General features: G+C 35.8%; 2 protein-coding genes across 13 annotated transcripts in view; one reads left to right on the top strand and one right to left on the bottom strand.

Moving 5' to 3' along the window:
• Positions 1 to 8597, bottom strand: part of wds (WD repeat-containing protein wds) — a 64787-nt gene extending 56190 nt beyond the window's left edge. The window contains exon 1 of one of the 4 annotated variants that reach the window (XM_069820808.1): positions 7996 to 8597. In XM_069820808.1, the coding sequence (XP_069676909.1) occupies positions 7996 to 8112 (117 nt within the window). In that variant the 5' untranslated portion in view covers positions 8113 to 8597. Of the gene's footprint in view, positions 1 to 4523; positions 4554 to 6077; positions 6123 to 7995 lie in introns of those variants that run through there. The other 3 variants (XM_069820805.1, XM_069820806.1, XM_069820807.1) reach the window with 3 other exon arrangements.
• A 9-nt stretch (positions 8598 to 8606) lies between these two features.
• The window catches only part of fs(1)h (female sterile (1) homeotic), a 638308-nt gene continuing 634260 nt past the window's right edge, over positions 8607 to 12654 (top strand). For 7 of the 9 annotated variants that reach the window (XM_069820803.1, XM_069820802.1, XM_069820798.1 and 4 more), the window contains exon 1: positions 8608 to 8987. The gene's annotated coding sequence lies outside the window, so the exon portion shown is untranslated. The other 2 variants (XM_069820799.1, XM_069820796.1) reach the window with 2 other exon arrangements.

Below are 12654 nucleotides of genomic sequence, written 5' to 3'. Positions count from 1 at the left end.
AGGTAGTTCGTCACACAAGTTAAGAAAAGACTTTTATGCCTTTCTTATTGGCTACATCTCCAATAAAATCGTCGGAGCCAAACAATCAAGCTTTAAGCATTTTCTTCTACAATGTAAGAGTTGTAAATCTTACAACAAAGGAAAATGTAATATTGGTGATTCAAGAAGTTTCCATTTTTTGGTAAAAAGCACGAATCCCTACTAGAAGAACTGACCACTGCATTGATAAGTTATTCAAACTCTATGATGAATGGGAGGGTTTACAGAAAAATTTGAATAGAACTGCTGGCAGGGGTGGAGGGGAGGAGATCTTTTTGTGGAAATTATTATGGCTGATGTCTTTGACATAGCTCATTTAGATGCTTGGGACAGATGAAAGGTGAAGAGGATAAGAATTTCTTAATGTTTCAGTATCAAAAAGGACAACCAGGCTGCATGATTGGCATAGATCAAAAACTAAAACACAAGGAAGAAAGAGCACTGAAGCACACTGCAATGGAAACTGCCAGGAAAAAAAAAAAGGACTTATGAAGAAATGGAATACAACATTTTACTACTCATCTGCTTGCTACATCACAAACTGATGATTCAACATTAAGCAGCCAAAGCATTGATAGTGGTGACGACAGTGAAAGAGCAACAATCGCAGCAGCAGCAACACTTCCAGCAACTCGAGGTACATTGCAGTTTTTTACTCCCTGTCTCTGAAGTTTTTGATAGGTGCAAAATCAGTGACAGAAATGGAGTTTACATACTAATGGCTGCTGCAGAAGCTTGAGGGAGTGATACTGGAAACTTGATAATAAATCACACTTCTTTTCAACACCTTAGGAAAAAACAAAGGCAAACTTAACGATTGCCAGGAATTAGTGTTGCACTGGGATGGAAAGCTGCTCCTAGCACTCACAGGTGTTAAAAAAGTTTGAGAGACCGGCAATAATAATAACTTTTCAAGGCAAGGAGCAATTGTTGGGAGTCCCTGAAGTCCCAACATCCTCAAGAGAAGAGCAAGCCATGGCTGTTCACCAAGCAGTGGAAAAGTGGAGTATAACCAACAAAATTCAGGCACTTTGCTGTGATACGACAGCAAGCAACACAGGTTGAATAGATGATGCCTGTACATATTAAAAAAATTGTTCAATCGTGACTTCTTGTACCTCCCTTGACATCATCATATTTTTCAGTTACTTTTGAGGAGCTGTTTCGACTCGATGATGGGTGCAACTTCTGGTCCAGACATGGTGCTTTTCAAAAGATTTAGAGAAATCTGGACGAAACTCGACAAGGAAGTTTACCTAACTAGTAACAATGAAGTGCCTGAAGATGTGTGCTATACCATTCTTGGATTTCTTGAACACCTTTCTATGCAGAAACAACAGCGAGATGATTACCGAGAATTGTTGGAGATAACGATGATTTTTCTTGGCATCATTCCAAAGAATGAGATATCGTATTGTATACCAGAAGCTGTAAGTCATGCTAGGTGAATGGCGAAAGCAATTTATGCATTCAAAATATACCTGTGTCAAAATCAATTTCAGTTATGTGATAGGAAGAAGGGCTCTTTAAGAAGAATATGTACTTTTCTTGCTCGAATGTATGTTCGAGCCTGGTATCTGTCATCAAAAGCAATTAAAGCACCTTATCATGATTTCCTATTCATGCGTGAACTGATAAATTATCAGGATATGAATCCAGAAATCAGTAAGGCTTCTGCAAATAAATTTTCCAACCATCTCTGGTACTTAGTTCCCAAAACTGTGGCTCTATCCTTATTTGATGACAATGTTCCAACAGTGGTTAAAGCAAATATGGCTCAAGTTATACTAAAATCAGATGAAGGTGAAGAAGAGAAAGAAGAAAATCAACTGAAGAGGTACAGTACATTCTGCACCAAAATGATTTTTCTTCCTCTACAAATACTGTATTTTGTAACTATAATAATAATAATAATAATAATAATAATAATAATAATAATAATAATCATCATCATCCGTGGCGCTACAGCCCACGAAGGGCCAAGACCGACCAGTCGGCAGCTGTTGGCCTCACGATCACATGCCGAAGCAGAGGTGGATGATCATCCAACCAGAATGGAGGTATCATGTGGTTAGCACGATGAGTCCCCCAGCCGTTATAGCTGGTTTACATAACCGGATTTCGCTACCTATTGTAGCTCCCCAAGTGCATCATGATGCTGGGTGGGCACCGGTCCCATACACTAGCCGAAATTTCATGAGAAAATTTCTTCTCCCATGAGAACTCGAACCAGCGCGCATTCTGTAATGCAAGTCTCAAGCAGGATGCCCTAGATCACAATGCTACAGCGCGGGACGTATTTTGTAACTCCAGGTACTAAACTTTTCTTCACGAGATTTTCTATCAGCACCAATTTCCTCAACAAAGACTCATCTTGAAAGGATGATACTGTTTACAAAAGTGGAATTGAAAAATTGAGAAGATAGTTGTGAACGACATTGCAGAAAGAGGAGTCAAACTCGTTCAGGATTACAATAACATTCTCACAAATGATGAAACTGAGAAACAATTTGTTTTACAGATTGTTACCAGAGACTGTAAAAAATACCAAACTGCTACTAAATCGTCTCTTAGGAAAAAATAATGTTCAATGTTCGTTTGTTTACATAATGTTTTGATTCTATAGAAATTATTGTTGTAAATAATTAAAAATATATTTTTCTTATAGAAGTTGTATGCGTTACTAAAAAACCTAATATTTTTTTAATTATCTTATTTCCGGAATTAACTTTTGGGAAATTTCATTCAGAATATTTTTAAACAAATTCCTGGGTTGCCAGGATGTCCACATAAATTTCTCTAAGAAGAAAACAGGAAATGGTCGAGATAGGGAAGGGTATACCACTTATGCATGGAATTAATCATTGCGTAGGTATACTATTTTACAACTTCAAAGCGTTTGAGAGTCACCTAGCAGTTGTCTGATTGAACTGAAAATTTGCACAGATAATTTTTCTTGTTGAATGAACAAGATTAGGGGGTGGGAGCAGCACAATTTTAACTTTCGGAAAATTACCTATAGCTAAGGGCCATCCCAATATCGCTACATGTATATAAAAATTTCTCCTGGCTTCTGCACTTTCTGCTGGATCATCACATGGGTTACGATTAATCCATTACAAGATGGAGGGAATGCGGTCATTTTAATGATACCGATGAAATGTTATGTTTAAGCAGAATGTTTCTATGAGTAATGAAATATGTTTATAAAAGATTAAATTTCAGAGCATGAGTTAAATTTCACAATGTTCTCATTTATTAAAAGAAATATATTACCGTTTGTGGTTTGTTTCTTTTAATTATTTTTATTACGGTAGGTTATTCAAATCCTTCACTAGATAATCTGGTCTGTTATTACTCTGCTAGTGCTAACTGCTAATACAGTAAAAGAAATAATGGGAAAGCAGGGAAATATGAGAAACAATACTGCAAAGCCTGGGAGAATTTTCCTGGATTTAAAAGTCTTCGTGTATAATTACTGTGCGGATCTTACTGATGGCAAGACAATTTGGTAATTCTAGAGGACGACCACTCCACGATTTCCGAACTTTCCTTCTTCTTTCTTTCTTCCTCAAACGATGATTTTATGCTGGACTTCCGAAAGGTCATAAAAAAGTTTCGAAAACGCATAATTTCGACTGTAACCTAACATAACCTATCACAACCTAAACTAACCAACCTAAGCTAAACTAAGCAAAGTTAACCTGACCTAACACAACATTACCAGGTTAGTTTCGGTTAGACTAGCTTAGTTTTGTTTGGGCTAGTTGTCAAATTAGATTAGGTTGTGATAGGTTATGTTAGTTTACAGTCGCAATTATGTGTTTCCGAATTTTTTTTTTAAATGGTGGATAAAATCGTAGTTTATAGAAAAAAATTCGAAAATCGTGGAGTAGTCTTCTAGAATTACAGACAATTTTATACGATCATCACCAAGTGCATTACATTCAATTCCAAATCCGAAAAATTACAGGCGATACAACTTATTTCATGTGGTGTAATAAAAAAAATTGCGCACAGGTATTTCTGGCGATTTCGGAAGTGAAAAATCATAGAATTTATAGGTGATTTTTTGTGTAAATGGATTTGATTGTAAATACAAGAGATTACAAAAGTCTAAACTAACCTAATCTGTCGCAGATTTGTATATACAAAGTGTATAAGCGGAGTACAAAGTGAACTACCTCAGCGCTAGTTTAGAAAAAAAAAAATGCCCTGCCTCTAGAATTTCGGTAGCACCGGTAGTCAACATTTCCACAGGAGTACGTATGGAATGTAGACGAAAATACATGAGTTAGAATCTAGATAGGCTATTGAGGGTCTTGGGTCTACGGAGTAGACGGTTGTGACCTGTCTGTAGAACATGCTGTGAAGACTATGTGATCCAGTAGGCAGTGGCTCACATGGAAGGAGTAATGAAATACATGGTAAGGACAGACCAGAACCACAGTCTAATATATACAGTCACGAAGCTCAATACTTACTAAATATGCATTCATAGATAGTTGCTAACCACCAGGATCGCTATTATCGCCTCATCACAGACTCTTTCCCTAGTAGACAATAAAATGTATTGTACTTTCGATATTGTGTTCCTTTGAAAAAATTAACATCTTCCTTCCACTATTGAAATATGAAATACATAACGTTTATACATTATTTTCATAAAATATATAATATAGGCCTATATTGTACTTTATAAACTCACCTTCCTGGATCTTTCAGAAGAAGGATAACTCTGACCTCTTTTTTTTTTTTTACAGTGCTACAAACGTCTCCTTGTACCATATTATTATTCAAATTGTTGTATTTTAGCCATTTACAGTTATTACAACCGACAACGAACATTTCACAGTTTACACAACCTTTCACAACAATGCGAAATACAGCATAGTGAATGCCTTTTCGATCTATACCAGGCTGTAATGTATGTTCGAATTTTGTTTTGAGTGTATGGAGCTCAGTGAAATATTATATTATACTTTATTGCATATCATTGCTAAGTTTTATTTAGTGTAATGTATCCTTAAGTTCCGTTTACTTCTTGTTGCATAATAAGTATAACTTATTGCAGAAATAATTAAAAAACTGTGTTATTTTAATGTGAAGAGAATTTTACATGTTAAAATAATTGGTTCGCATCAACATTTTAAGTTTAGAATTGAAGCTATTTTGAGGTTTAATAAAGAAGAATTTATATTGTGATTTTAATTTAGCGCATCCACCTTCCTTAATTGTAGACAGAAAATTTACCATACCACTCCTATTACATTAGTGTACGTACGACTGTGTTACCTCATCTCTTAGGTAGTAGATAAATACAATAATTCAGTACTCAATTGTAGTATTAAAATGCAGACAAATTGAATGTGCAGGGTATCATGCAAGACATTATGTTTAATTATAATATATAATTGCGAATATAGGAATACAAGTTAAATATAGTAAACATAGTCTATAATTTCCATATGATATAACATACAAATGTAATGGTAGGGCATTGGAGACCACTAAAATTACACAGAAAGGGGCAACTCGTACAGTAAACATAACCTAAGTTCAATATATCTAAATATGCGTGCGGTGCAACTGAAAATTATTGAATCGTGTATAAATGAATGTACAAGAATTTCGCGATATTTCATCGAAATAAAGGCAGGTATTACACATACAAACAACGTAATTTTCACACCAAAGATAATATTACACCTTAACTCGCAAATGAATTATATCTGATGTGTCTCATAATCATTGTTTTAAATTTTATTAATGCAATTACACTGAATTTTAGAAAAATATATGTTACTCTTTATGCATTCCAACTAATTTATATGGTTGAAACGCCGCCCTTTGTGATCAGGTTTAGCGAGTTAAATCCTCTGCCTTACGGCCTTATTAGATCACGATGGCATGACGTGACACAGTCTATTGTTTTATTACTCACAGCACTCCAAGCAGCTAGCAACTATCGCGAGAAATGCAAAAAATTATCCCAAGCTTGGTAACTATATGTACTAAACTGTGCCAGAACCCTTTACCATTGCTACTTCCACAATCCCGCAAGGCATTTGAGTTAATACATAATAGAGATGAGATAAACTGTTCTTTTTAAGAAACAGTTTCGACTGTAACTGTTTCATGAACGAAGCTGTTCCAAAATAACAGTTTCATTAGAATATGTTTACAACATCAGTGCCAACTGTTCCAAGTGTTTCAACCTCTCATCTGCTTCGGGAACATGTTTCAAAGCCCTTGAATCGTTTTTAAATCAGCTGTTCAGTGTATTATGACGACGAAAGTCATTTCTGTTAGGTTACTGTTAAGGATAAATAACTACAATTCAAAATGAATCGATTTTAGTAAAAATAACACACATAACCCTAGATGAGTTTAATAACGACAAGACATTAGCCGATGATATTTTTCGCAGTATATTAATAATTAACACTATGTTAGGGCACCGTAAACATACTCTCCATCAAAGGACAGCTAATAATTAATATCAGATTTATTAGGGAATTTGATTCGTATAAAAAAAATAGGTCTCGCGAGCACGGAATACCGACGGAAAGAATGCGAATGAAACACTGCGATAAGGAAGAGCGGGCTATAGGAAAGGTCACGGGAGGACTTGAATGATATTCAAGAGTACAGTCGGAAGAAAAATGACATCGACGGAATCAGTCTTGTGTTGTGATAGTTACATTACGACTTTAGTTTGTTTCATTGTATGTGAATACGTGTCTTGTATCGCACGGTGTTATTTCATTCGTAAAGATATGTTGCGCGTTTAATTAGCTTCGAATTTTTCTCTTGCTACGTTCTTTATTTCCACAGCGATGTCCTGATTTGTTCATCTTCTTGGAAAAGACAGTACTTTCATCGGCCCGCACCTCTCCCCCTTGGCGTGCCTACATACACACGTCAAAACAGACAGCAACGCCACCATTGTTTTTCGGTAATCGTTCCTTGCGCGAGCTATACAATTAAATTGAGCGATTGTACATAGGCTACTGTTGCACGAAGGCCGTGTGGAACATGGATAATATTATATAAACTTTCGATTGGAGGTCAATGATAGCGCTACACGTGGCCTTTGCTGATAGCAAAGAAGAGGAAAACTGTTTAGAAATTGAACTGGTTATCTCTTGGAACCATGTGGAGCGTTGAAGTGACCACTGGAGCAATGTAACACCCTTTGGAACAGGTTAGATCACGAAACTGTTTCAATGTGAAACAGTTTAAAAAAAACTGTTCCAGCTTTTTTTTTAACCATCTCTAATACATAACTGGCATTATGTGAAAATCTGACGGCTCCGGTATTATGCACTTATTTCGTTAAATTTACTTTAGCGATACCGTACTTGTCTCTCGTTTATGGAACGAATTGAACAAGTGGTGACATAATAAATAACGAGGTAATGTGGACGTTGTGCATGATCAGTGAAAGTAAATAGAAACATTGTTTTTAATTGCGGTAAATATACGCTGTCAAAAACAAGTCCATAAAGTTGGAACGTTTCAGAGCAAACATAACCTAAACTTTCGGAGAGAGGGTAAATCTAAAGCAAAGTTGGATAGAAGTTACACAAGAAAAAAATAGTGAAATTGTGGATACGAACGGTATCGCTTTTACTACATCTTTTACGAAACACTCGTAAGATAGTATTCCCTGTATCAATCATACAATATGACGTTGCTACGAAAATTGACTGTGACTTTAGAATATTTTAAAGTTGGCTACATATTTTGAATTTATTGCAATACCAATATATTCGTGCAATTCAACCAATCAGAAGGGAGAGGTGGCTATGGCTACATCTGTTTCGTTTACGGTACATATGACTAGACTAAAAGCCAAGCGGGTAGCATTTGTATCTACAAATATAGGCCTACTGTTATATTATAAAATACTATATTGCCAACTTTCAGACACGTGCAAGCTTGACAACTTACCACATTCGAGTTTGACTTCGTTGAACCTCCGCCAGACGAGTTCAGGGCACTTGGAGCAGTCGGTGTATTGTTTGTTCCAGGTTGAGAATGGGTAGGTGTTGGGCCTAATGGTACCATCGTTGTTTCCCCAGAAATGTATACCGGCGCGCAAAATTAAATATTTTATGTTTTATCACATAAGTCTTTGCCAAGTTGATAAATGTGATGTCTTTGAAAAGGTCACTTTTACACCTTGAAACACTAAATGAAACTTCCGTTTATATATTTACTATACAAATAATGAAATTACACATACTATGACTGCCACCGCAGAATGTCTACAGCATTCTTTTTTCGTTATCGAGGAAAGAATGTTTGTTTATAGATCGCCCTGGATGCACACCTTGTTTTATGAAATATTATGAAGGTTTTCTTTTTATTTGGTCGTGGTATTTAACACTATCCACACAATTACAATTTACATCTCTTACCGCATAAAGAATTCTTGTTAATAAAAAGCAGTTAATTAGATTTATTCACGAATAACTCAAGAAGACACACATACACAACTCCCATTTTACATTGCTTACCCAGCAGGCCCTAGTTAGTCACGTGATGGCGAGCTTGCTGGAGACCTAGTGGAGGGACGCTGTATTGAAATATGCTACAAAACAATGAAAATTATGTATAGATTGTTTAGATTATGGATTCAGCATAATAGTGACTGAACATAATATTGAATACTGTATGTATGAACCCAAAATATGCACTGAAACTTTGTTAAATATGATGAAATTGAATGGGAGTGAGGTCATGTGACATGACTGGACCAATCAGAGACTTAGAAATTTCAAAGGATTTTTCTCCACTCAAACCCGTTGGAGTAGCTGCGTAGCCATTGCTGTTTGTGTGAGAGAACGATCGTTAGTTTTTAGATCTGAAATCATCATGGGTATCGAAAAGCATCCATCTCTGCAAGGAACGAAGAAATCATCTTTAGACTTCGGTGCAGGGTACTAACATAATTTATGTTATACTTGTAGACGTAATGTGAAGTTCTGATTTTTTTTTCTGTGAGTGGGTTCCCTAGTCCCAGGGAAGACGGCCATAATAACATCAAGGAAAAGCTTCGGGAGAGGCGTAGTGTAGTGTTTTGCAAAATTTACCATTGAAATTCTACTCCATCATAAAGGTAGGTGGTTCTCCGTAATTGTCGGCACCACTGGAATATGTTAATATAATAATAGTAATGCATGGAAACAAAGGTAATGAAATGTTGAGAAGGAGCTTGTAGACCTCTCGGCTTTCTTCCCTGAAAGGGGAACCCGCCATGTTGAACTAGGAACGAAAACATAGACAGAATGTGAACAAACTCATATACAACTGTATACATAAAATTTTCAATTCAGTGATGTATAAGTGTCTAAATTGTGTATTGTGGAATATATCTTACGTCTTTCCGGCGTAGAACTAGATATATCTGAGCAGTTTGATGACTAGCATAGCACCTAAGTTATTTGACTTCATATGATTCCCTGGGCCGAAAAGGTGTGAAGTTTTTCGTTGGATAGCAAATAGTTTGTGCGTGAAATTTGGGAAGCGGTATGTGTAATTTTAGAAGTTTTTAATAGGCCTAGACTAGTTGGAGTCGATTCTTCTAGTCTATTTGTTTTCATGCTTCCATAACCCACTGATTCCGGATATGTAGGGTATTTGCTTGTCGGAAGTTGTTTTTTTAATACATGTATAGTATAATTGGTACATACGGCAAACTTCAGAACGCGGTTACCTTTTCCCAAAATTTATTGGTAGCCTACTGAAAATTGCAGTTTCATAAGCGTGTTGTGCATTCCATGAACACTGACCTCTGCTCTTTTTAATATTTTAAGCTAAATTGTTGACAGTATACTGGAGTTTTTGGTTTAAAAATTCGTTTAGGACCTACATTTTTTGTACGCCTGGCTTTCAATGTTTGTAAATCTGCTTACGTATATTTGTAGTGTGAACTTGAATTGAAGGTGTAGCCTATTTTTCTGTCTCGTTCCCCGTCAAATCAGCCAGTGGAGATTTTTTTTTTGGTAATTATCGACTTTTGTGCCAAATTGAACGTTGGTCAGTATGGTGGACATCGAGGATCAGTGACAGGTGTGGTTTGTTCAGATTTTTGGTTCGCCTAGCATATTATACGTTTTTTTTGGTAGGCATACCAAAAACCTGAATAAACCAAACATAACTTGTCAAATTGAACGTTTGTCAGTATGGTGAACATCATCGAGGATAAGTGACAGGTTAGATTAGGTTAATTCAGGTTTTTGGTATGCCTATCAAAAAAAAGTAAATATGCAAGGCGAACCAAAACCCTGAACAAAACAAACCAAACCAAACCTAACCTAACCTATCACTGATCCATGATGATGTCCGCTATACTGGCCAACATTCAATTTGGCACAGAAATAAATTGCATTTTTTTAACCTTTACTTCAGAAATTTCAATGACGTTTTGTTTCTAATTATGAAAGTAAATAAAAATTTAAAATTTTAGGGTTCTTGACTACTTAGTGTTCCTTTTGTTAATCTTCAAAACTACGAAAAACTTTAAATTTTGTGTGGTTGTCGATTACACAAATGTAACTTGTGTAACTCTTAATCATTGGTGCTAGAGAGGTCTGACAGTCTATCCATAGATACCGACGAGACATTTAGAGATAGTATATCTTTAGCTTTTTCCTTAAAAGTGTATAATGCAATGGTATCAAAGTGAAATTAATATTTTATTAATTAAACATACGTATGTACTCTAAGTTCAGTTACTATACTACAAAGGATTTTCTATTTTATAGTTAGGCCTATTAAGTTCATTATAAGTTATCACTTTTGAAGGTTGTTACAGATGGGATCTTATTTTGGACATTACAATATTGGTGCATTTAGTTTTGTGGTTTTTCTATGAACTCTAAAGGAATTTTTCTTTTTTCCTTTCAGTAATTACTTTCGCTACATTAAATTTCAATTTATTTTTATTTTATATTCAAGGTAGAGTATCCACCCGCCACTGTAAACGAGTATTGCACACTTCTATCACTGCCATTGTAGCACTGTAAACCAATTTTCAACACTTTATCACAGCTACAACACATTTCAATTTTTATTGCACTACCTATATATATATGTATAAGTATATATGGATGAAAAAAATATATAGGCCCTATATGGAATTATAACTACATTAACACATTGCACAAAACACACACTTAACTAACCTAAATATAATTATGAGCAGTGGAAAGAGAGTCGTCTTAATTTCTCCCCACCACTTCCACAGGTAGTTCCCGATACAGTGTACAGCAGGGGTGGCAACATTTGCAATGATATTAAACGTGAGGAATGTTACTACAATGTGAATGTTATGTGACAGGTTAGGTGTAGTATTATGTGAAAGGTACTGACATTGAAAACTCCTTTATTCCCTCTCTTACGTCACATTTAGGAAATGTGACTGTGTTCTTCATTTACGCACGATGAATTTGATATATAAGTAAGGTGGCCTGTGTGTTTGGGGTGGACTGCATGGGCATACAGCTCTACTAGTGATCACATCCAGATTTCACGACTCCATATTATAAATCCTAGACATGTTAAAGGTAATTCAACAATTTCCTCTAGTGGCAAGAACATAAGTAACCACCCTGTTGTTTTTTTTTTTTTTCTTCACATCTCCTTGACCAGTGGTGTCGATGGAGGGGAAATAGAAATGCCCAGGCTTCCACCACCAGTACCTCCCAAGTACCGTACCTGCTCTGATCTGACGAGCTATGCTACAAGGAATGAGTTCAGTGGTGGACACTCAATGTCATGAACGAATCGTAATAATGTTTACAAACTTTGTGTATTTGTAGTATGTGAATGTAATACAACAGTATTAATACAATTATTATTCTGTTTTCTCTGGTGGTGATTTGGAGGTCTTTGCAGCTACGAGCCGGTCAATATCAGGCTGTAATTTACCAACACTTACACGCAATGTTGTAACTAGGTTAGAATTACTTATCCTCGATCTTTTATTGTTCTTATTGTTGTTCGTAACTGAGAAGAACTGCTCGCAGACATAGGTTCCTCCAAACATGGCTAACATAAGAGAGGCGAGATTCTTCAGATTAGGATACAAATCTTTATCAATTATTCTCCATAATTCTATCCCTAGTTTTCCACTGCTTTGTATTCATGTATTCTGCATGTCAACGATCTCTAGCTGACAGGTCAGTGGAGCTTCTTCTGGTTTGACTGCAAATGGATTTTCAAATATTAACATTTCCACATTCATATCGTTGATGTCATGGAACCTGGTTTCAAACTCAGAAAAAAGCATTTCCAGAACAGGTTGGTAATAACATGAACCTTTTGGTTTTCTAATGATTGGAGACATGGAAAATGATACAATTCTGCCTTCTGCAGCTGATACAACCATAGCTTTAGTTTGCCCATAAATGACTTAATGGCATTTGCCATATCCATATGGAGTGATTTTTCGCTTGTATTTAACCGATTTAAATGATCACACAAATCCTTTAAGAAGCCAAGATCCATAATCCACTCACTATCGGATATTTCGGGAATGGCAATATTGTGTTCCTTTAAGGAGTCTACTTCCAAACAGATATTGTAGAAATGATATTAACTCTG

This window comes from Periplaneta americana, chromosome 3 (genome assembly GCF_040183065.1).
Source record: "Periplaneta americana isolate PAMFEO1 chromosome 3, P.americana_PAMFEO1_priV1, whole genome shotgun sequence".
In the NCBI taxonomy this organism is placed as follows: Eukaryota; Metazoa; Arthropoda; class Insecta; order Blattodea; family Blattidae; genus Periplaneta; species Periplaneta americana.
This window is presented reverse-complemented; position numbering and strand designations above follow the sequence as displayed.